This window comes from Ctenopharyngodon idella, chromosome 7 (assembly GCF_019924925.1).
Source record: "Ctenopharyngodon idella isolate HZGC_01 chromosome 7, HZGC01, whole genome shotgun sequence".
Lineage (NCBI taxonomy): Eukaryota > Metazoa > Chordata > Actinopteri > Cypriniformes > Xenocyprididae > Ctenopharyngodon > Ctenopharyngodon idella.
Genome location: NC_067226.1, coordinates 19279948 through 19305799, shown reverse-complemented (window position 1 = coordinate 19305799; position 25852 = coordinate 19279948). Strand labels below are relative to the sequence as shown.

Genomic DNA, 25852 nt, shown 5'->3' with positions numbered 1-25852 from the left:
TAATTTACTAAATAAGGATTAAAGATAATGATTTTTTTTTTTTTTATAATTTTTTTTTTTTTTTTTACTCACCGTTTCTACCCAATAAAATATTTTAAAGCTTGGCATAACTCCAGAAATGTCTATTCATTTTTAAAATGCCAATGGAGTTTTAAAATGTTATTGATGTACTTGACTTTTCCAGGTCTAAAAATCATAGGGTGATTTAAAATGATTAATTTTTAGTTGTTTCTGCTTATTTTAATGCTTGTTTATCTTATTTAAATAATTTTAAGTCATCTTGAGGCCCCCTAGTGGCCCCCGGCCCCCTGGTTACATTTAATATTCAGTAAATGAGCATTGTGTGCTAGTATGAGTAGTCTGTAGGGGATTGGTCATGGTTCTCTATCGGTTTAGGAGTGCAGTGGGCAGGCGTTTGAGCAGCAGAGGATGATTGTCCTACATTACTGGGAGGCTCATCCTAACATATGCCCTCGAGGAAATGTTTACAGTTCTCTCAACACATCTGTGATGCATTATCTACCGCAGCACACATTGGGTAAGGGTTAATGAGCTGAAAAAGGCATCAGCTCAGCTCATTAACCCTTTCGTCTCTTCACCACACAACTTGGCCCAACCAGTGCAGATTTCTGTTGCTTATTCACACAATAACCTGATGTATGGGTGGCGAATGTTTTGTGTTCAGTTCATAGGCCTGCTCAGTTCTTTCGCCAGAAAAGGAAATGTAAGAGGACTTGAGGTAGTATGTTGCCAATAAAAAGATGTTGTTGGCATTGAAATGGTTGAGATAAAGAGAGCCCAATACTGTAACATTAATATAAAGTGTTTTTGGAGATTTTTATCATCCATTCCTAACACATTTTTCTTTGGTTATTCTTTTGCCACAACATATTCTCATGTAAACATTGCATGACCCTTATTGAACTAACATTAATGTGGTGTACAATTTGAATCTCTGTGTTTTACTCTGCCACAAAGCTTAGTTGCGTCCTTAGGGACGACAGCGCTACTATGATACTTTCAGGCTCAGCTCTCCCTGGGGTACAGCTGTCCCTCTGGTGTCTGGGTAAACGTGGGCTGGTTTTGAATCCTAGGCAACATCCATATGTTTCCCTGTGGAGCTCAGCTGGACTGGGTCAGGAACACGGGTCAGTGCTGTCCTCTTAGTCCCACGCTCTCCCATCCTGGATCTGAGCCTCTGCTCTTCCCAGACAAGACTTCCTCTGGGAGGTTTTCTAGAAAGGCATTCGACTCAAGTGTGATTCAAGAGCGATAGGCTTTCATTGAAAAATCTCTGGTGGTCTGCCTGATGCTAGTTTAAAAACATCTGTTTTTCACGTCATTTCTTATCAAGGGTTAGATTTAAATAACAAGCTGTTTACGAATCAGCTTTCTAACCAAAGACTTTTACCAAGACTCCATCAATTCACTTCCTGATGCATTTCTTTTTATGCCATATACTGCCTTTAAACTCTTCGATTTTAAGTCTTAAATTCACAGATATCTCCAGCATGGGTGGTCGATGGACACTGACATTAGTGCTTCATATGGCATGTGCAGCTAAGCTCTACTGCACTTCAAAGCAGGGGCACAGACCAGCTTTACAGAAACATTTGAAGGAAGGCAACTTTCTGTTGTAACAAGGAGGATCTTTTTTTCCCCCCTTAAGCATTACATCACGCTAGTGTGGTCTGGCACACTGTAGCCTTTCCTTAGCAGCAGATCGGGCTGCAGGAAATCTGTTTATTATTTCTCTTTAGTGTCTTAGTGATAGGAATATATTAACCCTCTTAGTGGGAACCAGCTTCCCTGTTCTGGCAGACAGCAGCGTGCACAGGCTACATCTGCTGGGCCTCTCATGCATCTACACGGGCAAATGTGGATCATTATACATGCATGTCTTGTTTTGTGCTCTTTGACACACTTGCCATATGTTATTACTCACTGTGAGTAATGGCACCACTGAGTTATGATATCAATGGCTGCTTCGATAAGCGGTTACAGAAATAAAGAAAGAAATATTTTGTTAGTTTAATATACACTACCGTTCAAAAGTTGTTGTTTTTTTTAACATGTCTTATTATTATAAATGTTGAAAACAGTTGTGCTGCTTAATATTTTTGTGGAAACTGATACTTTTTTTTTGTTTTTGTTTTTTTTGTTTTTCAGGGAAAAAAAGAAGAGCATTTATTTGAAATATAATTTTTTGTAACATTGTCTTTTTTTTTTTTTTTTTTTTTAATCAGTTTAAACGTTGAATAAAAGTATTTCTTTCAAAAAAAAAAAAATCTTACTGACCCAAAACATTTGAACGGTAGTTCATTTAATTAGCTAGTTAGTTTGTTGGTAGTTAACAGTACAGTATGTGTGCTCCCTGGAAATCAAACCCATGACCTTGCCGTTGCTAGCACCATGCCTTACTATTTGAGCTACAGGACTAGACTAGAGTCTATTTTGACTCAGGCCAAAAAGAAACCACCTAGAACACCCTAGAGACCGCTAAGCAATGCCCTGGTCACAGAACCTTTGCTTTTTGTCCCTGAATTGCGTGGCTTTCACAAAGATTGAGGTTTTTATTTGTGTCGATTGCGTTTGTGGCCAGTAAGATATATTTGTTTATTTGGTTGAGTCTGTATCCTGATTTCCCAGTGTGGTTACTTTGCTGTAGTGTTGCCTGCGTGTTTCTTTCATTAACCACTGAAGATATTATAGCACTTTTGTTTGCTCTCAGACATGGCAGATCCAATCTAATTAAAGCAGTAAATCAGTGCTGCACACAGTATTGGACTAACCTGGGGGAATAGGCTCTGATTTCTACGACTCTGTTTGTTTTCCTGAAGGTGTCACAGAGGAATTTTCACCCTGCTTTGTCTCTCGCTTGCTCATCCTGCTGTACTAACCCCTGAGCCAGGGTTACAGGCTCAGTACAGTAGTGAGTAACACGTGACTGTTTCCATTTCTAAAGGGAGCAACAGCCATGGACCGAAGAGAAACGACCTGGATTTAGATTAATATCGCAGCTTAACAGGTGACCTTTGACTTTCAAATTCATCTCACAGATCTCCCCTGGACCTGTCTTATTTGTTTTTTCTTATTGTCATTTCTTGCAGATCTCCTTCTCTCGGCTTATCCTCCTTTTTGTGTTTTAGATCTGTTTCTTGATCAAGTCTTCATACAAACAGAATGATTTCAAGCAAATCACAGATGCCGTTTCTCTACTTGGCTGACTATAATCTTTAAACTAATATTTCACTGTACCAAACTAATCCTAACCAGGGATCATTATTTCTACTAATCAGTTTTTTCCCATCACCACACTCATTATTGTGATGTAGAGTAACTGCACTCTTGAACAGTTGCTCTACAAATAGCAAAAGCAGGACAGTTTTTATTTTTTTTTTTTTTTTTTATGTCACCTGAGAATTATTAGGTCAGACCTGATAATGGATGTAAAGCGGAGAGAGCCACTGGAGGCGAGTGAAGTGCTCTTAAGAGTGCCATCATGTGTAATTGCTTAATAAAGGCAGTGAGCAAGGGTAAAGGGTCATGTGGCTATGGCTCGGCTCAGCAATTTTATTTTTTTTTAATGATGGCTCACTGACCGAGCTGTTTTCCTCCTTTTTTCCTCCGTCCTTTTCTTCTCCCACAGAACAAACTCTGACTCAGCTCTGCACACCAGCGCCATGAGCCCAAACCCACAGGATCCTTTTGGCATGAACCAGCAGATGGGTAGAGGACCTCCTCAGCGGAACGGTGAGTTTAGCTTCCTCCCTCTCAGCCTGTTTACATACTAATTTTGAGACAGTTTAAAACCTACACAGCCATACCCTAACCATTGTTATTGTGTGGCATAACAGTGTGGTTGAAACAGAAATGCAAGGGGGTCAAATGGATTGCACAATGTCAGGCATGGATGATAAATCAATGATTTATACCAGACCCAAATCAAACCATCGCACCCGTAGTGCAGTGTGTTTGCACGACACAGCTGGGGCTCGCTGTCATGTTGTTTATCTAGTTGTCTTGGTTACAAAAGCAGGCATTTCAGATGGTAAGCTGAAAATGGCTTACAATCAGCCCAGTCCATTGTGCTGTAAAAGGATGTTCCCTATACCATTATTTTTCTCTGATTTCTAGAGCTCTTGAAAACAAATTAATGTACATTCTCCATGAGCTTTACAGATGCAATAGTCTGGCTTGTCCTCCCATAAAAAGACCCATAGCCAGAGTTCACATACACGTGCTTCAGTGAAGATGTTTGTAAGACTATAGGATTATGTCATAGGGCGGGATAATCTTCCTTCCATTCTGCATTAGCAGTGTAAACGTTTCATCATTGTATCTGTTGTAAGTTTGGCAAAGAAATTTGTTGCTTTGTCAATACAATAATACAATACAGTATTATGATAAAAAAAAAAATTTCATGATATTGCATCAACACGTCAGGTCCTTGTCTTGATACGTTTTTTTGTTGTCGTTGTTATTTAATTGTGTTCATTAAATCAAAAGTACAGTAAACATTTATAATGTTATAAAAACATACTATTTCAAATAAATTCTGATTTATACTTTCTATTCATCAAATAATCCTGAAAAGATTGTATCACATTTTCCACAAAAATATTAATTAGCACAACAGTTTATAACTGACAAGAAATATTTCTTAAAGGGATAGTTCACCCAAAAATGAAAATGTTATCATTTACTCATCCTCAAGTTGTTCCAAACCTGTATATATTTCTTTGTTCTGCTGAACACAAAGGAAGATATTTGGAAAAATGTCAGTAACCAAACAGATCTCGCCCCCCATTGACTTTCTATAGTATTTTATTATTTTTTTTCCTACAGTGGAAGTCAATGGGGGGTGAGATCTGCTTGGTTACAAATATTCTTTCAAATATCTTCCTTTGTGTGCAGCAGAACAAAGAAACATATACAGGTTTGGAACAACTTGAGGATAAGTAAATGACAGAATTTTCATTTTTGGGTGAACTATCCCTTTAAGCACCAAATCAGCATATTAGAATAATTTCTGAAGGATCATGTGACACTGAAGACTGGGATAATGATGATGAAAATTAGAGGAATAAATTGCATATTATATTTATTATATTATATTATACCAAAATGTCAGTTGACCAGTCAGTGATTCATCTTGAATCATTAAAATATTGGTGTCCGGGACAGTGTGAGCCCAGAGACACTGTGAGTTTAAAAAGCCTTAGCTTGAAGGTGTGCTATAAATGAATAGGGTTCATAAATGGCTGTTGAGAATAGTATTCTCACTTAAAAACAGAGTAGAGGCTTGAACCATGAAACTGTATTTGATTCATCGCAACTAGGAGTGGGTATCGTTTGAATTTTAGCAATTCCGATTCTTATCGATTCCCAGTTTTGATTTCAGAGAGTGCCGAATTGAATTCTCTTTTGCGTCTTGTTGCTCTTGAATGGTTTAAAATCACATTAAAATGGGCACACTGTAATTGATAAGCAGAATCGAATTTTTAAATTTCACAACAAGTATCCAGACCTTAAGTATCCGATTCCAGAAATGGAATCAATTTTCGATTCACAACCCTAGTCGTGACTTAAGTTGGATTGCCTTGACCAGTGTATTTACATTTTCTTTGTAAATTAGCTTTAAAAAAAAACCCAGACAAAATTATTCGCTTTGGTAATCAGCATTGTCACAAAAAAATATAACTTGTTGAATCTGTGATGTCCTTGATCAGTCTTACTCTCTATTGCAGTCTTTCTGTTTATCACTTGCTCTTTTATGAATGGATTTCCAGATGTATAGGCTTCAGTTTGCAGCTCATCTGCACTGCACATCGAAGATGAACGCATCTTTGTGTATTAGACTTTTGTTTAGTCAGTACGGCTCAGAGGCTGTCTCTGGCCCAGGGTAGTCGTTTTCACAGAGACACTTCAGTTCAATCTGATAAGAAACTGCTTCACTTAAGGACATGGCAGACAGCATTCATTTAATATCTGTCTGGCAGCTCATCTGAGCTATGCACATAGTTGACAGTGTGTGGAGGTGTGCAGTGAGGCTCACGTAATATGAACAAGTACAAACCAGCTTCTCGCATGGGACAAAAATTTGTCTCGCTTCCGCTATCACAGTAGTCTCATTCCAAACCTGCCAACCAACTCGACTGTGTGATGCAACTGTGCTACTCCTGTGGAGCTCCCAAAAGCATCAAGACCATATTGCAACTTGTGTTCCACGTTCAACCTCTTGACTCTGACCCTACTGGGATTTATGATTTGACACCAGCTGTAATAAGAACTACTGTTTTTATGCTCATTTTGTGCTATATGGATAAGTCTAGATTAACGTAATTGTAAATAATGTACTTCACATTAATTGGACTATGCGTTTCTTAGGTACTTTTTTTAGGTATAGGTTCAAGAAAAGTGAAACTGGACTCGGGCCAAAATGTTTTTCTATTGTAGTTGTCTTTCTGTTAGTTATGGCTTTGAATGAGACTCTCAGTGAGTGGGAAATGAGGTGTCGACATACTTTTTGTTTGATTCATTGTGCGTCGCAGTTGGGCGTCTGAGACCGGCAGCTTTGCTGAAGTGCCGGAGCTGGTTGATCTGGCTTCGGGCCCACACTGCATCTGTGCTGGGCCAGCATCAGCAGAGGAAGTAGAAAGGAGGTTTGTTTTCCACAGGATCTCTGTGGTGTACGGAAAACAATGCCTCTCCATTGATTCACTTTGCACTTGTGGTCACAGATTTCTCCTGATATACTTTTTTTTTTTTTTTTTTCTCTTTTGTCCCCTCCCTCTCACTTTCCCTTTCATGGGGGGGTTCCTTAAAGACACAGTGCACACTAAGAAGCCATTTTCAGCTCCCCTCTTCTGGAGTTTGTGCCCCGAATTTTCAATGGGTGGAGTGAGTGTGCACTGAATGACTCATTTCAATGAATCAAATGTTTGTGCTAGTTCGATTGAGCAGATTGAACTGAACTCTGCAGCCTAAATATATACAGTGCTGCTTGAAAGTTTGTGAACCACTTGCAGAATGTGAATAATTTTAACAAAATAAGAGGGATCATACAAAATGCATGTCATTTTTTTATTTGGTACTGTCCTGAGTAAGATATTTTATATAAATGACTCAACCTTGATTCTTAATACTGTGTGGTTACCTGGACGATCTATGACTGTTTATTTTTTTTGTTTTTTTTGTGATGGTTGTTCATGAGTCCCTTGTTTGTCCTATATTCTTCAAAAAAAATCCTCCAGGTCCCAAAAATTCTTCAGTTTTCCAGCATTTTTTGCATATTTGAACCCTTTCCAGCAGTGACTGTATGATTTTGAGATCCATCTTTTCACACTGAGGACAATTGAGGGACTCAAACACAATTATTAAAAAAGTTTCAAACATTCACTGATGCTCCAGAAGGAAACACAATGCATTAAGAGCCGGGGGGTGAAAACCTTTTAAATTTGAAGATCAAGGAATATTGTACTTAATTTGTCTTCTGGCAAACATTTAAGTGTCTGCTGTTGCTTCCGAAGGGCAGTACTAAATGAAAAAAAAAAAAAAGATATTTAAACAAAATAAGAAAAATTTGGACATCTTTATCCTGTTCAAAAGGTTTTCACCCCCCGGCTCTTAATGCATTGTGTTTCATTCTGGAGCATCAGTGAATGTTTGAACCTTTTTTAATAGTTGTGTTTGAGTCCCTCAATTGTCAAGTGTGAAAAGATGGATCTCAAAATCATACAGTCACTGCTGGAAATGGTTCAAATACGCGAAATGCTGGAAAACTGAAGAATTTTTGGGACCTGGAGGATTTTTTTTTTTGAAGAATATTAAGCAGTTTAACTGCTCAGGACAAACAAGGGATTCATGAACAACCATCACAAAAAAACAAAAAAACAGTTGTAGATCGTCCAGGTAACCACACAGTATTAAGAATCAAGGGTTCAAAAACTTTTGAGCGGGTCGTTTTTATAAATTCAGCTATTTTTTTTGTCTTGTGGACCATATGCAAATATTTTTTATGTAAAATATCTTACTCAGGACAGTACTAAATAAAAAAATAACATGGATATTGTATGTTACCTCTTATTTTGTTAAAATTATTCACATTTTCACAGATTCTGCAAGGGGTTCACAAACTTTCAAGCAGCACTGTATACACTACCGTTCAAATACTTTTATTTAGCAAGGATACTTAATTTTATCAAAAGTAGATATTTATAATAACAGAAAATCATTCTATTTCAAATAACTTCTGTTTTTTTTTTTAACTTTGTTCATCAAAGAATGCTGAAAAAAATGTATCACTGTTTTTACAAAAAATATTAATGTATCTTGAGAAAAATAAATGTGTCTTGAGCAGCAAATCAGCATATTAGAATGATTTCTGAAGAATCATGAGACACTGAAGACTGGAGTAATGCGTAAAATAAATTCAGCTTTACCATCACAGGAATAAATTACATTTTATAATGTATTCAAATATAAAAGTTATTTCAAATTGTAATAATATTGCTGTTTACTGTATTTTTGTATTTACTATATTTGTTTCATATTTTTGAAACCTCTGAATGGTAGTGTAGTGTATATAATGAAGGAAAGCTACCTTGCTAGAGGCTGTTTCTTCTAGAGTGAAGGTTCTGTATGCAATAATTAATTACTTTGAATGCTCAAGGCGTGATTCATTTGAGAAGGGGATATTAGACTTGATTGATTTCATCTGTTCTACGTAAAAGCTTTCGGTCAAAGTGTTGATCATTTATGTCATTAGAGATGCTTACTAATATAGTCTTACGTCACTAGCGATTCAGTTAGTTATATTAATTTTTAACAATCAAAACATACAAAAGAGAAACAAAATAAGAAAAACAGGAAGAAAGAGGGAAAACTCACAGACAAACTTTGTGAACAAATTTTGTGTTCATCTATATTTGCACAAATCTGTTTGCTTAAATGAACTTGCGCCTCGACTTTTCTCGTTTTAAATGTGATAAGACATTTGTAAATGCAAAATTATTGACTGCTTTTTGATCCTCTCTCTCTCTCTCTCTCTCTCTCTCTCTCTCTCTCTCTCTCTCTCTCTCTCTCTCTCTCTCTGTGTTTGTGGTCATGCAGCAAGCATGAATGAAGCAGAGGTGGACAATACTGGAGATGGTAAGTAGTGATGCAACAATCATGATTTTTCAATGGCAAGTGTGTGTTGTCATGCTCGTTGACTCTCCATCAAGTGTTCAGACCTTCAAAAGAAGATTCACCCCTTTAATGACAGCATCAGCCCTCACAGTATGACAGCTCTCTTGTGCTATGCTGTGGTTTGCTGTAGTGAGCTGATGGATGCTGTTTTAGAATAGTTGGTGTCCCCTGCTGGTGATCCCAGTCAGCCTCTCATACAGTTTACCTTAAAGGTAGTTCTCCCAAAAATGAAAATTCGGTCATCATTTACTCACCCTCATGTCGTTCCAACCCCAAAAGACTTTTGTTCGACTTTGGAACACAAATGAAGATATTTTGAAATCTTAGAAATTAGTTTTACAATCTTTTTATGAATTTTTTGAAGCGTCAAAGTGCTAGTTGCATCTATGGAGGGACAGAAATCGCTCAGATTTCATAAAAAAGATCTTCATTTGTGTTCCGAAGATGAATGAAAGTCTTACTGGTTTGGATGATGTGATATAAATGACGACAGAATTTAAAATTTTTTTTGTTTATTTAGTGTATTTGTAATTAAGCTGTTCACAACATATGATCTATTAGTGACTTAAGCAACTCTACTGGTGTAAAGTGAATATACATACAGCAAAAGATAGTAACAGGGATTATTTGTGTTATTTAATGTGGGTCTGTCTTTTTTCCTCTGCAGTGTTCTCATTTCCTGCTGTCCCTAATGAGGAGAATCTGCTCGGTGTGAATAAGCCATTGCCCAAACAGTTATGGGAGGCCAAAAAGGTGAGTACATGAGGACTGTCTTTCTACAGTCTGTAATACTGAGTAAAGACTAATTTGGAACCAAAGAAATCAGATTCATATCAAAATAGAAGATCCGTGCTTAGACTTAATAGACCTCTTACTGGCCATTATTACCAACAAAGTAAAGAGATGTTGTCAGTGTAGTTTTTTTTATTATTATTATTATTATTATTAATAATAATAATTTTAAATTTTCCCCATAAACAAATGTATTATGCCCACCATTTATTCAGTCATTTGGTAATTTTGAGTTTTTGAAGATTTAGAGAAGTATTTCAGAGAAGTAGTAATTAATTAGTAATTAAGTAATCTTAATTACTTTAGTAATCTTTAGTAATCTTTAGAAATTAGTAATCTGATAGTGACGTATATCCAATTTTTCTCTAATTAGAGAAAAATGTAGAGCGTAACTTAATTTTTTCCATCTGGAATTATTGAATCATTAGATTGTTGCACTTTGCTAATTTTCTGGCTGTGATTATTTAATGTGAGTGACAGGAGGGACTGAAACTTAGATATCTTATTGCTTAGCCCTCATTTCACTATACACATCATCAGAGAGGTGATGTTGTTGTGATAGGCAGGGGCATGTTAATGTTTTAATGCCACAAATTTTTTTGTTTTGTTTTTGAAAAATTAATGATGCGCATGCATAAATAATTTATAATGAACACTGCAGCATTCCATAAACAAATGGGAATTGTCAGTTTGTCATGTCAGATGTCATGATGACTTAACAAAATGTTGTGCTGATGTTTACAGAAAATGTATTATTGATTTAAGTATGATGCCATTTTGTCTTACAAGGTACAGCAGTACTAATTGATTCTATGTAGATGGTAGGTTGTTAAATGTATCTTCGGTTAGCGTGAACGTTTAATTCACATGTTGCCTGGTTGCAGGTGCAGTCTCTGTCCTCCCGGCCAAAGTCCTGTGAAGTGCCTGGAATCAAGTAAGTCAAGGGAAATTTATGTGTGTGTGCATGCATGCATGTTTATTGATATTTGCTGTACATTTGAACAGCAACATTGTCTCTCTCTGTTTCTCTGCAGTATATTCCCATCTCCAGAGCAGAATGCTGGTCTGTCTCACTACCAGGGCACGTTAAACACTGGCGGGTCTTTGCCTGACCTTAGTAACCTGCACTTCCCCTCTCCGTTGCCTACTCCGCTGGACCCTGATGAGGCTGGATATCCCAACCTGAGCGGAGGCAGCAGCACCGGCAACCTGCCTGCAGCCATGATGCATCTGGGCATTGGAAACTCACAAGGTCAGTGGTTTGACTACACACGGCATGAATAGACACGTTAATACTTGTACTGGTTTTCACACATGTAATCTCATTAACGCACAGTCTAAAGATAAAAAGAGCTTTTGTTTGTCACCAAATCGTTATTCAAGGAGGCTCGTTCGCTGTTAAAGCATCTCCTGGCTTCAGAGGAGCCTGGCTGAACACTTCAGTCTTTGTTTAATGGCACACTGTAGGCTTACACTGTAGGCGCTTTCTGGGGAATGAATGCCATGTGTTTTCTAAAGGGCCATATCCATGCAGAAGACCACAGCTCTCCTCCTCTCTCTTCCCCCCTTTTTAAATCCATCCGCCATCTGATCGCTCTCTTTGACTTCCATTCTCTTGAGCTTTATTCTTTCCATTCGCTCTCATGTCTGGGAACAGGGTGTGCTGGGATGTTTCTGCTGCCCGCTTCAGCTGCGCTGCTCGCTCATTGGCTGATCCCCAGAGACACAGGTGACCTTTAACCCCTGAATTGGCTGCTCATAAACGGCTCTTTTCTCTCTCGCTTTCACTGGTCCAGTAACCTGCAGACAATTGCTCAGTGTCTTCTCTGAGGAGTGGACATCAGGACAGGAGCCTGCCTGCACGCAGTGACTCATAAAGCCATTATTGGTTTATCTCGGTTTCATTAAGGTAGTTCAAGAAGAACTTTTGACCTCTGAAGCTGATTATGTCTTGTTTGTTGTCCTCTCAGGGCTGTCATCCTCTCTAAGCAACCCTTCCATTCAGGCGTCCCTTACCAACTCTCAGCTGCACTCATCTCTCAGCAATCCTTCGATCCACACGTCCCTGCGTCTCTCCTCGCTGTCCAACCCTCCTCCGACGGGCATGGCGAGTTCACCCAGGAGGCGGCCGGCCCCCATTAGTCCTCTGACGCTCTCTCCAGGGGGTGATCAGAGGCGAAGCCTGGGCAAGCAACTCTCTCCAACAATGTCGCCCTCTCTCTCTCCGATCACACAGGTGAGAAAGTGCTCATTAAAACACCTCACCCAACATCTCATGTTCTGCAGTGGTATCTTTACTCACTATTTATCCAGAAGATTACAGGCTTCTTGTATTAAACTGTACAGGGCTCCAGACTGCGTTAAATGTTGTTAGACTTTTCACTGGTGCAATCACACATTAAAAAAAATTCTTTAATCATACTCTACCATTTTCTGCTGTGTACAACAAATGTTACAGGGCGATTGGAATGGTAATACAGCACTAACAATTGAACCATGCAGCACAGACCAATTATCTGCACGGCATGAGTGGATAGCAAAGGTTTGTTTATTCTGAGTCTTTGAATAGCACCCCACTGATCAGTTTTGAGCCCATAAGGCATTGTAACAGAAATTTCTGTGCTGAATTCAAATGGATGCACTGTGCAAGAAATGCAATCTAAAGTTTACTTGAATTGGTATCCACAGAGCAGTTATACAAATATACACTACTGTTTGGGGTTGATATGATTTTTTTCAGTGTTTTTGAAAGAAGTCTCTTATGCTGGTCACTTCATGCGTTTTCTCCGATTAGGTATCCGATTTGTTAAAACTGTTCCATTTACACTTGGCCACATAAATGTGTCTCCCCAAAACGAATATAAATCAGATTAGAAATGAGCTTCATTTTATTTATCATCAGTTAATTTCAGGATCAAAGACTTCAATAAGAGAGAGAGCTGCATCAGCACTGGAAAGATCATTTAATCTCACTACTTTTAATGAAGATGGTTGTATGTTAAGCTTCAGGATGCAACGCCAAACTTTGAGTTTCATTTGCGTCATTTTGTGTCGGCTTGATGAAGAGATACTCAGCTACTCATCTGCGGCGGGCCAAATCTGTGGCAATGTGTGTTGCAGTAGCGCTGTCATATCTTACTACCAGGAGCCAGTATAACACGCTTTAACACTTTTTTTTTTTTTTTTTTTTTTTTTTTGTATCAATTAAATATATAGCATCAACAACCAGATGCATTTACACTTGTCCAGTTTTGTTTTTAGAATGCGTCTCAAACCAGGTGCAAGTGTCATCTGTAAAACTCAATGTTAAAGACATATTATATAAAGATATATTTTTTTACTTTTATTAATTAATTAGTGGAACACTGTGCTTAGAAATGTTGCAGCTGGTTTATTATTGTTTTTGCCAAGAACAGAGTGTTCTGGTGTGTACCATAGCCCAGTCAAATGATTTTTATAATTTTCCTGTTCTCTTTAGGGGGTTGCCTTGGACACCAGCAACTTGCCAATGGAACCACCCCCTCCCTACCCCCTTTACCAGCAAACCCAGCAGCCCCTGCAGCAGCAGCAGCAGCAGCAGCAACAGCAACCGCCTCCCCAGTCCCATCCGTCTATTCAGCAGAGCTCCCAGCATCCAGGGGTGCAGCAGCGACCAACAGGTGGCCAACAGCACCAACAACAGCACCAACAACAGCACCAACAACAGCACCAACAACAACAGCACCACCAACAACAGCACCAACAACAGCAACAACAGCACCAACAACAGCACCAACAGCACCAGCCTGTGTCCCCGCTGCAAAACGTCCCACTCGACTTCAATTCCAGCGCTGTGAGTTCCCATTGAAATCAGCTGTTAGTAGAGACAGGGCTCTGAGGGGAGAAGCTAATGTTCAGATGTTTCACAGGCTGGCTATTTTTGGCTGAACAGGAAAACACTGAAACATGTGACTGGCCAAGACTGTAGAAACACTTGGCAATATTTCCTGCACTATACAATGTAAATAATGTCTATGAAATGTAAATAATGTGTAACAGATTGTTTATCTTTTTGATATTTCATTCAAAAAATGAGCAAAAGCATAACATTTCATTGAAGTAAACAATTGAAAGTTGGGGGAAAATCATATTACGAAATAAATGTTTTTCTCCAAAACATGCTGGCCACAATTATTGGCACCCCTAGAAATTCTTATGAGTAAAATATCTCTGAAGTATATTTCCCTTTATATTTACTTTTTTTTTTTTTTTTTAGCCCACCAGGGTGACTAGGAACATGAAATTGTCCAGCCATGAGTTTCACAGGAGTATAAATATGAGGAAACACAAAGGCCAAATTCCCTTAATCATTCATCACAATGAGTAAGACCAAAGAATATAGTTCTGATGTGCAGCAAAAGATTGTTGAGCTTCACAAAATACAAAATGGCTATAAGAAAATAGCTAAAGCGTTGAAAATGACCGTTTCCACCATCAGGGCAAAAATTAAGAAGTTCCAATCAATGTTACAAATCTGCCTAGAAGAGGATGTGTGTCTGTATTATCTTAATGCACAGCAAGGAGGAGAGTTTGAGTGGCCAAAAACTCTCTAAGGATCACAGCTTGAGAATTGCAGAAATTTGTTGAATCTCGGGGTCAGAAAGCGTTTAAAAAAAATACCAGACAGCACCTACATCACCACATATTGTTTGGTGGGGTTTCAAGAAAAATCCTCTGCTCTCATCCAAAAACAAACTCCAGCATATTCAGTTGTCAAACAAGACTGGAACTTCAAACGGGACCGGCTTCTATGGTCAGATGAAACTAAAAAAAAGAGCTTTTTGGCAGCAAACCCACCAGATGGGTTTGGTGCACACAGGGATAAAAAGTACCCCATGCCCGCGGTTAAATATACTGCCGGATCTTTGACATTGTGGGCCTATTTTTCTGCTGGAGGTCCTGGACATCTTGTTCAGATACATGGCATCATGGATTCTATCAAATACCAACAAATAAAAAATCAAAACCTGACTGCCTCTTCTAGAAATCTTATAATGGGCCTTGGTTGGATCTTCCATCAGGACAATGATCCATCAAAATCAACACAAATCCAAGCTTCTGCCATGGCCATCCCAGTCCCCTGACCTGAACCCTAAAGAAAATAAGTGGGGTGAACTGAAGACGAGAAACACCAACGTGGAGCTGGGAATCTGTAGGATCTGGAGAGATTCTATATGAAGGAATGGTCTCTGATCTCTTGTCAGGCATTATAGGTGAAGTTTCAGAGCTGTTATCTTGGCATGTAGAAAAAAAGTGTTGAATAAAAGGATGCCATTAATTGTGGCCAACATGTTTTGGAGAAAAACATTCATTTCATAAAGAGGTTTTCCCCTATTTCAATTCTTTTATTTGAATGAAAGGTTAAATTTTTGTGAATTTTTTTTTAATAAAAGATCAAAAGGATTAACAATGCAGATTTATTTTCACAGGCTTCTTTGTTCAATTGTTACCAAGGGTGCCAATGATTCTGACCAGGACTGTATATGGTGTTAACGTGTTTATAACTTCCTCTTGCTTCTTTTTGCGTGCAGCACAGCAGCATGGCAGCGTTCTTTAACGATCCCTTTATGGAGCTGCAGTTCTCCGGACGTCAGTCCAAGTGTTCGTCCTATCAGGTAAACATATAAGATCCTGCAGTGCACTCTGGTTCATAAGTTGTTCATCTTTTGCCTGTAACAAATATTTTGCATGTGTTTACACCGCAGGATCAGTATAACATGTTGGAGAATGTCATGAGCTCAGTGGCAGGAGGATTTGACCCTTCCTCCAATCTCTACTACTCCCAGGCTGCCCTCATGGGCTTGAGTGGTAGCCACGGCAACCTGCAAGACCAACATCAGACAAGGCCCAACATGCTCTACTCTAATTGTGGAGGAGGAGTGCCCAACATCATCCTTACAGGTACAAGCTCTGATTCAAAAAAATAAGTCTTGTCTCATTCATGGACTATTGTTTTATGTAACTGGCAATAAAAAGGAAATGGGAATAGCAAGGAAATGTCACATTCAAAAGATATGCTAGTTGATTATCACTTAGGACCTGTTTCCACCTGTTATTAAGATGCATTTTGGTTGATCGGATCACAAGTGGGCGACCCTAAATACAGGTGTAAATGGGGTGTAAAACATTTTGAGCTTGTCTACTTTCAACCACTTCCAGAGGTAGTCAAAAATGCATTCGACCAGATGAATGCGTTCAAACAGCCACAAAAGACCACCTACTCTCTGCCTACTGATCTAATGTGTAAACATTATGGGGCGTGCGTTAGCCGGATGGGATTTAAACTTTATCAGCTGAAGACCTAAGTATGGTTTGAAGACAAAAAACATACCAAGCACAGTGTTCTCTCACTATTCCTGATTTCTAACACACACTCACCGCGTTCGGCTGGTCTTGCGGCTGTCAGTAGTGGTGGTGAGATGAAGCCTAATGAAGCATTGAAGCTTTTCAGCCAAGTGGTTCACAAAAGGGTTCATTTCTCGAGGTTTCTTTTGCTCACAATACCACCTGGTGGTCAAAGAGTGTAAAACAAGCAGATACATTACAGATGACCTGATGCGATCATGTGATACACTGTATTTTTGCACCAGTTAAGGCTTAGAAATAGCAGTGAAGAAAAAATCAATTTCCACATAGACTAATCTATTTATATGAATATATTGTGTATTTTCTGGTGGTATATAATATAACTGTGTAATAAACGTATTGGCTTGAAATGAATGGGGCTATCAAATGTGTGTAAATCAATTCTTTGGTCATAACAGGCAGGAGGGGCAATATTATTATTCTAAAGCCACACATTTTGAGGGGATCCCATAGGTTTATAATATATCTGTCAAAATGTTATTGGTATAAAGCGATACTTGCCTCGATACGCGCTTCACTGAAAGCTTCCGGGATATCTCTACACATGCTCCGAAGCCTCAGCACAGAACATGACATCACTAGCTGTCAGAGAAGAAACGAAAGCTGCTGCTCTCTGTATGTTTTTCGTCGTCTACGGGCGCGTTCATATGTAAATTGTGCAAGCTTATTTTTTTCCATTAGATCGAAAGATCTGAAAAAACCCATACATTTACCCACCCATAGACCCTCCCTTCGAAGAAATCAGGACAGAAGTGGTTGAAAGTGGACAAAAGAGACGGATTAAAATACCAGGTGTAAACAGGAATGTGTCTCCCTCGTCCACTTTGATCTGATCGACCAAAACGAATCTTAATACCAGGTGGAAACAGGGCCTTTGTCATCTTACAGCTGTCTAGTTTATATAGATTTATTTATATTTCATATGTGTACTATTCAAAAGTTTGGGGTTTTGCCATTTGATTAAAAAAATAAACTAAAAACAGTAAAACTAGCAATATTGTGAAGTAATATTACAATTAAAAATTGTATTTGAATATATAGTAAAATGTAATTTATTCCTGTGATTGGCAAAGTTGTATTTTAAGCATCATTACTCCAGTTTCTGTATCACATGATCCTTAGAAATCATTCTAAAATGCTGATTTGCAGCTCAAGACATGTTTTCTTATCCACGTATCATTTTGAAAACGGTTGTGGTGTTTAATATTTTAGTGAAAACTGTGATAATTTTTTTTTCTGGATTCTGAATAGAAAGTTCAACAGAACAGCATTTATTAGCATTTATTTGAAATAGAAATTTTTTTGTGCCATTATAAATGTCTTTACTGTCACTTTTGATCAATTTAATGTATTGCTGAAGTATTAATTTCTTTAACAACAAAATCTTACGGACCCCAAACGTTTGAATGGTACTTTATAGTTTCCCGACACAAGTGAAGTTAAAGGGGACCTATTATGCCCCTTTTTACAAGATGTAAAATAAGTCTCTGATGTCCCAAGAGTGTGCATGTGAAGTTTTAGCTCAAAATACCCCACAGATAATTTTTTATAGCATGTTAAAATTGCCACTTTAGCAAAAACGTGCTGTTTCAGTGTGAGCCCTTTAAATGCAAATGAGCTGCTGCGCTCGGCCTAAGAGGGCGGAGTTTCAAGAGCTCGTTCTCCGGTGTCAGCCTGGATTCAGTCAGGATGCACTATAATGTCAGAAACTGCAAATATATGCTGCATGGAGATAGAACACGTATAGTTTAGTTTAATTATGGTTATAACTTATATTGTTGTCTTGTTTTTATCCACTGTATTAGTACAAGCCAGTTTACAGATGAGTTTTATAACGTTTATTGTACTTCACACAAAATATGAAGCATCTATTTTCACTCTAGAAAATCACTGTAAGAGCTTAATAAAACACAGTGCAAGTGTGCATTAAGATATTATCCATAAACTCTCTCTCTCCCTTGCATTATCATCAACATACACAGCGAATTACACAGAACACCTAAAACGCTTGGGAGACGTTCTCGTCAGTGCAGCAATGGCGGACTGTACAACTCGCTGTGAACTCGCTCAGGGCGGTTCTATGTTAAAACAGCAGTGTCTGTCAACATTCATGGGCGGGACCTTTGGCTAATGTGACATCACACTGCCAGGGATCTGGAAACGGCTTGTTCTGAGACACAGCTTATGATTTATGGGGATTAAAAAAAAAAGGAGTGATTGGATTTTTATCATTATAGGGTGGTTGTGTACACACACTGCCAACACACACTTATGTCCAAACACCATGCAAAAGTGAATTTTGCATAATAGGTCCCCTTTCAATATAGTGTCTTGAGTCCTCTGTATTGTGTTCCATTCCAATGCGGGCCGTCTCGCTACATAAGAACGCATCTTATGTAAATGCCTCAGAAAAAACGCGTGTGATCGGGGCCACGCCAACCCAAAACCAGTTAGATTATAAAGAGATTCCTTAAGACTGATTAGTGGACTTGCCTTTCAGTTGACACACTGGAAAAAATAAATAAATAATGAAGTTTTGCACATCTGTTCTTTCACATCTCTTTTATTCACTCACAATTCTGCTGTTTCTCTTTCAGACGACTCCAATCCTAGCCTGTCTAAGGACATCAGCAGTGTGTTGTCTGCAGTGCCAGAGTGTTTGGACTCAGAGGGAGTTTTTCCACTCGAGGATGAACTACGTATTGAGCCGCTCAGTTTGGATGGACTGAGCATGCTCAGTGACCCCGATATGGTCCTCCCTGACCCCTCAGTAGAGGACAGCTTTCGAAGCGACAGACTTTAAAGAGCCACATCATGCATGTATACATACATACATACATACCTACAAGTCCATGGACATGACGACTAAAGCACAAAACCTATAGCACTCAGATTTCTATAAACACAAAAAAGATCTTTTTTACATTTTCTTGAACACAAAGCGCATACATAAACACTACATGTTGATATAAAACGAATCATCATGTTCGCATGAGTCACCCAGACGCCGTCTCTCAGTGGACACCATTGCTCAGCATGCTCCATCTGCCTCCCGAGACACCATTCATCACTCAACAGATATCAGTGAAACCAATCTGGATGCTTCACACGTGCTTTGACCTGTAAAGACTACAAAACAAACAAACGTGCTTGAACACATGAACCTGCCGTGTATCTGCTCCTTGTGCCGAGTGACAATCAGAACACCGAAGCCATAGCAATGCCAAACCGATGGCTGGTTCGAGCCGTTGCATTGCTGGTCTAATTCAAAGCCATGCTACCAAAACAAAATGAATGTGCTTGTTTTTACACAGTGCTTTTTGATGTTATCAGGTCACACCAGCTTTCTTTGACATTTCGATAGCAGCAAAAGGATGGGATAGTCTTGAATATGAAGATGACAATATGACGTGTTATGGAACAGAAGGAGTCGACAGCCGGCCTAATACCAGCCCATATTGATGCACCAAATGCTGTGATACGAGACACCAGCAGGATGAGTTGAGCCTTCCCCCTCCCTCGCCATGAACCCCAACCTTTATTTCAGTACCAGGACTAGAATGTGCTTGGTGTCAGCCGCTCTACTGAATCGTCTGGCTCGGGCTACTGAGCAGACACATCTAAACTAACCAACAGTCTCTGGTGTCACTGCCTGAATTTTAGAGCATGCGCTAAGCTAACCGCATGATATTGCTGTGCGACAGGTTCGCTGACCAATCAGCGGTCACTTTTCTGGCCTATGAGCCAAAGCAACTCTTACATGCTTCTGGCTGTCAAAACTCAGTCCGTCCTTTATAATGTGGCCAGTTCCCATCATTCAGATGATAGAATTTATGAGATCTCCTCCTGCACAGTCACGTACTAGAAAGAGAGGACGGAAGAGTCTAGATGATGTGTATAGAGCATTATTTTGCATATTTTTTGTATAAAAAGAAAAAACTATGAAAGAGAGCTTTGCCACATAAATATGCCTCACGATTTTCTGACTAGAATGTATTTTTGAAACAGAAAAAGGGCAAACTGTTTACAAAGATAAAGTTTGAGAACTACGAATTGTGAGTAGGCGGTGAAATTTTTATGCTTTTGGTATAAATCTAAAAGAAAAAACCTTTATATCTCGCTGACATTGATCCAGTCCATAGTTAGCGAATAGAAGCTTTGGCTATGCAGAACTTCAGCACAGGACTGTCTCAGACGGCTGGAACAATCTAGACCATAAAAAGGAACTATTTTACGTGTATATTTACTATATCTTTGTGCTTATTTCCGATTTTATACAGACTTGTAATGCGGCTTCTAATATGTCAGTTGTATTTGTACTTGTTAATCTGTTTATGTTCTCTCTCTTTGAACTTTTGTTGTGGACGTCTTCTTTGGTGAACGTTTGTTGTGATGGTATTTTTCACCGTTGTTCAGCATGGGCCCTCTCTCTGCAGCTCTGATCCTTGTGAGGGGTTTTTACGAAAAAAAAAGACACTTTGGAATTTTAAAACGTCTTTATAAGGTGTGATTTGTGGACGTGGGACACACGTATCATTGTTATTGCTCATGTTGAAGTTTGCACTGATCTGAACAAAATTGATCTTTTGGTTTTTAAAAGCAAATTCTGGTGATTTTATTTTGGTTAAGATGTTATTTGCAATGATGCAAAGATACCTGCTTGATGTTATGCTTTTTAGCATGAGGACTTTGAAATGAATGCAGTATATTTTGTGAATGACTAGATTCAAATGACCAAATGTTTTGAAATGAAGACCCTAGTGAAAAAAAAATAAGTATACTAAAATGTATTTGAAATAGATTTATTTTGTGCTAAGTATACTACAAATATATTTACATATTTATGTGCTAAATAAAAATACCCTGCAATTGTACTTTTGGTATACTAAACTGGTATACTTAGTCTTCTAAATTGGACCAATTAATTTTGTACTTAATGCACTTAAATTGTGTAGAAGTAGTGCTGAGGTCCAACTAAAGATATACTGAAGTATATTTGATTGTGCTAAAGTGCAACTATTGCAAGTATACTTTAAATATCTCACATTTAAAGACTGATATTTTACAAAAATCATGCAATCCTTATTAATAGTGATATTAAAACACTTTTAAGGCATAATATTAAGAAATGTGCATTGTGCGATAAAGAAATTCTCCAAATAAAGTTTAATTATAATTTTATATCAGTAAGTCTTAAATGATATGTCAATAAATGTTAATGGATTTGAAGTATACTTAGTATGAAATAAATGTATTTTAAATAGATTTAGATTTTTTTTTTTTTTTTACTAGGGGAAAGGTGTCTGAATATAGCTCAGGAATGTATTTTTTCTTCAATATTGTGAGTGGTCTCCTGCCTCTTGACTGCCAGATCCGGGCGAAATGTTCCCAGATTCCCAGAAAAACTGTTATAGCAAAGATCCGAGAAATCTAAATGCACTCTTCTATCTGTGTTGTTATCTGTGTAGCTTTCTATTCCAGTTACAGAGTTGGTAATAGAAAGCCATAGCAATGTTATCTGTGTGCCATGTCCACATTTTTTTTTTTTGTTTTTTGTTTTTAGTGTGTATTTTTGCATTCATCAAGGTCATTATAGAGTTTTGGTCAAAACCATCTTGTTGGTCAAATCCATCAAGTAGTCCTGACTAAAATTCTTCCTCTTTTTGTTGTGCATTGTCCATTGTGGTTCAAGTAGGCAAGAAGAGAGGACGATTGACACAAGCAGAGATTTAAGGTGCGGTGACATTAGCGAAATTTGACTGGCAAAAAGTTCCATTGTCTATTATCAATAGTTTAGAGATGTATGAAGCATAGCTCAGATGTCACTTTCAAACCAAGCAGCTTTCCTGTTGGTCAAAACGGCGAATCCATGTGACCAGCTTGAACCTGTTGCAAGTTCAGCATGGGGGGAAATCTTTTGCCCTCTTGTGAAATTCCCAATCGCGTAAATTCCTATTGAAATGACTGGATTTCGCCAGCAAAAAATCCGCTGAACAACATAAATGTGACCGCACCTTAACAAACCCCTTTATTTAATCGGATAGTTCACCCAAAAATGAAAATTTTATCATCACTTATTCACCCTCAAGTTCTGTATGTTGAAAACCTGTATGAGTTTCTTTCTTCTGCTGAACACAAAAGAAGATATTTTGAAGAATGTTGGTAATCAGACAGTTGACGGTAGACACTGACTTCTATAGTATTTTTTTTGTGAAAGTCAGTGGCTACCATTAACTGTTTGATTACCAACATTCTTCAAAATATGTGTTCAGCAGAAGAAAGAAACTCATACAGGTTTGGAACAACTTGAGGGTGAGTAAGCGATGACAAAAGTTTCACTCTTGAGTGAACTATCCCTTTAAGTATCAATTAATCTAGTTCCCCATGTACAAAAGGCAAAACAAGATTTGACTTTCACCCCCTGCAGCTGCAGATTCTTTTTATTTTGTAATGTTGTTCTTTAGGTGTATTATAAGCATCTATTATAAGAAGAACATGAGTATGGGTGATGTAGACATACACGCTGGGCTGTTGTGCATGTTATTGCATCCTGTTTCTGCTAAAAAAAAAAGCGTGCGTCTCTCTATATAACTAACATCTTTTAATCATCTCTCTCATTCTGTCATCTTCCCAGTTAACTTTGAAGTTTTTGATTAATATTAACAGTGGTATCACATTATAAGAGATGGAGTGAAACGTTCTTTAGTGGTTTTCATTGGGTCTGATGGTTAGTTTCAGCACCAGATGACACAAGAGTCTGTTCCCATCACTCATTCTCTCTCTCTGGGAGGAGTTATTGTCTTCTCCTGCCTTATTCTTGCTCTTGACCACTTGCTGTCCCTTTGAGTGTACTGTGATACTTTCATTTTTATTTTTCATTTCCAGGCCCTGTGCTCTAATGGCAAAAAAGGTGTTTATTGGCTTTTTTTTTTTTTTTTTTTTTATAAATATAGTCTTCATAACAAGATATTCGTTTTTTTTTTTCCTTCTGTTTATAGAAGGATGTTTTTTTTTTTTTCCTTTTTTTCACCTTTTTTTTATTTTTATTTTTTTTAAATGTACAGTTATATTATTTAAAAATATTTTCTTGTCCACTAGTGTTACTTCCTTTTTTTTTTTGTAATATGCCATATTGAGATCTTACTTTTTCTGACATTACAGATTTATTATACCAGTGGTTTCCAATCTTGGCCATGGGGACCCACAGCACTGCACGTTTTGTATGTCCTCCTTATTTAACACAACTGATTCAGATCAGCTCATTAGCAGAGCTCCATGAGACATGAACAAAATGTGCAGGTCCTCAAGGCCCTGATTGAAAACCACTGTACTACACCACAAGGCGTTTGGTTTGTGAAGTATGTTATAGTGCTTTCCTTTGATTTAATATAAACAAATAAAATCTTTACTGTCTCAGACATTTGCTGTGGATTTTCCTTTCTGTGACAAACTTTGTTTTCAGCCATTTTCTCTTCACTTGATGTCTTTTTATGCTACACCACTAGATGGAGTCATTAAGACACTTGTGTCGTTTGTGCACAAGGTATTAAAGGGTATGGATGCGAAGAAATGGCTGGAAAGACTGTTCTTTTGCACTTCATATATATATATATATATATATATATATATATATATATATATATAATTTACTATTATTATTATTATTATTATTATTATTATTATTATTATTATTAAAATTAAAATCATTTTGCTAATATAAGCAATAAGAATCCTGACCCCTTAATAAAAAGTTAGTCATAGTTCACTCCCTCATGCTGTTCTGAACCTGTATGAACACAAAAGAAGACGTTTTAAAGAATGTTGTAACCAAACAGTTCTGGTGACCGTTTACTTCCATTGTATGGACACAAAAACAATGAGATATTTCTTAAAATATTATCTTAATCATATTCTATGGAAGCTGAGTCAAGTTAGGAACGAGATGAGGGTGGAGAAATTCCGCTTATTCGGGAGACTGCACTATGAAAAGCATAAGAAACAAGGGTGAATGAAGGGTTGAATTCCTGTGCATCGAGAAGAAATCCCATCGGCTTTGATCTCGTTGATGTACTACCCCTGGTATCTGGTAATCCAAGGTATGACACCATTCGATATTGTACAGTGCTGGTACAAACTGATGTGGGCTGGTCCTGTAGATGTTTTTATAAGGTGTGAACAATCTGCTTCAAATGCAGCAAAGCGTGTAACATGCCTCAAATATGTGGAGAGATGCCCTGGCAAGCCTTTCATTACTGTGATACAGTACTCACGATAATGGATTTTAAAACACAGGTAGCCTAGTAATAACATGTTGGACAAGCAGTGAGAGGAAGAACATGATAAGAGCATGCTAATCTCTTTCACTGCTGGAATTCACATTAACTCTGGAAAAAGACCGGCTATGATGACTCCCTCCACCCCTGTTAACTGAAGCCAAGCTGAACTTTCTTTCATTTTTGTGTCTTCATTAAAAGGAACAAACTGAGTCAAGATTGTGGTCAGAACAAACAGTACTGTGGCCTTTTAATGGTTTGTTTACAAGACTGTTTGCTGTGTGATAGATCTTATGTCAGATTTTTTTTTATTAGTCTGTTTTATTCCCTGAGCTTGTTCAGAATTTACGCTAATTTGAATTTATTATATATACTAGTTGTATTGAGTTTGTTTTATTAGTTTGTATTTGACCTGTACCTTATTTGTAAGGTACAGGTCAGCTTAGAATAGACCAGGATCTTGGTCGCAAAAAAGTTTAACAGCAATGATTTTTACTGTTTTGTGTCAATAAAGAAAGGGAGATGATTTAATTATAGATTGCAACAGTCATGTTTTGGAAGTATTAAAAAAAAAATCCCATTCTTAAAAAAAAATAAAAATAAAATGGGGAAAAAGTATTTATTTGACATATTCCAGGTGCTAAACTACACTACCCATCTAAAAAAATCTACCTATCAGAGAGTCACAAAAGCATTCAAGCATAATACTCTTAATATTTCTGCCATATAATACACTGAAAGCTATATTCCCTTTTATGATTGTTAAAAAAAAAAAGAGTCCTCTGATTCCATTTCTGTAAAACTGCTTTTTTTTTTTTTTTTTTTGAAAGATTTATGAAAAACTCCCTCTATTGCGGCTAGATAAAATACCATTCTAATCTCAAATATTGAGAAAATACATATTTACACTGCTAAGTGGTTACTTAAAAAGGGGTTGATGGGTCAATGTTTTTTTTTCTTTTTTTACCATCTCCATGCATGTCCATTTAATCATCTTTTTGTACAACCTCATGAAGGAGAAGTGAGCTTGTGTTTGTTTAGATGTCAACTGGTAATTTACTGACAGATGACATTATTAGGTAAAGTGACAATGATCTTCTTAGTTTAATGAATGGTTCAATTAGGGTATTTTGTTAGTTTTTAGGGAGGATGCCAGACACTCCTTGTCTTGGAAAGGAGGCCAGTGACCT

General features: G+C 37.8%; 1 protein-coding gene across 4 annotated transcripts in view; it reads left to right on the top strand.

The window, feature by feature from the left end:
* The window catches only part of crtc3 (CREB regulated transcription coactivator 3), a 48318-nt gene extending 24511 nt beyond the window's left edge, over positions 1-23807 (top strand). Inside the window, exons 5-16 of one of the 4 annotated variants that reach the window (XM_051900013.1) lie at positions 2966-3028; positions 3650-3753; positions 9115-9153; positions 9860-9945; positions 10869-10918; positions 11019-11236; positions 11955-12220; positions 12443-12526; positions 13463-13816; positions 15555-15638; positions 15729-15924; positions 18987-23807. In XM_051900013.1, the coding sequence (XP_051755973.1) occupies positions 2966-3028; positions 3650-3753; positions 9115-9153; positions 9860-9945; positions 10869-10918; positions 11019-11236; positions 11955-12220; positions 12443-12526; positions 13463-13816; positions 15555-15638; positions 15729-15924; positions 18987-19192 (1750 nt within the window). In that variant the 3' untranslated portion in view covers positions 19193-23807. The remainder of the gene's footprint in view (positions 1-2965; positions 3029-3649; positions 3754-9114; positions 9154-9859; positions 9946-10868; positions 10919-11018; positions 11237-11954; positions 12221-12442; positions 12527-13462; positions 13817-15554; positions 15639-15728; positions 15925-18986) is intronic. The other 3 variants (XM_051900014.1, XM_051900015.1, XM_051900016.1) reach the window with 3 other exon arrangements.
* The last annotated feature ends 2045 nt before the right edge of the window (positions 23808-25852 follow it).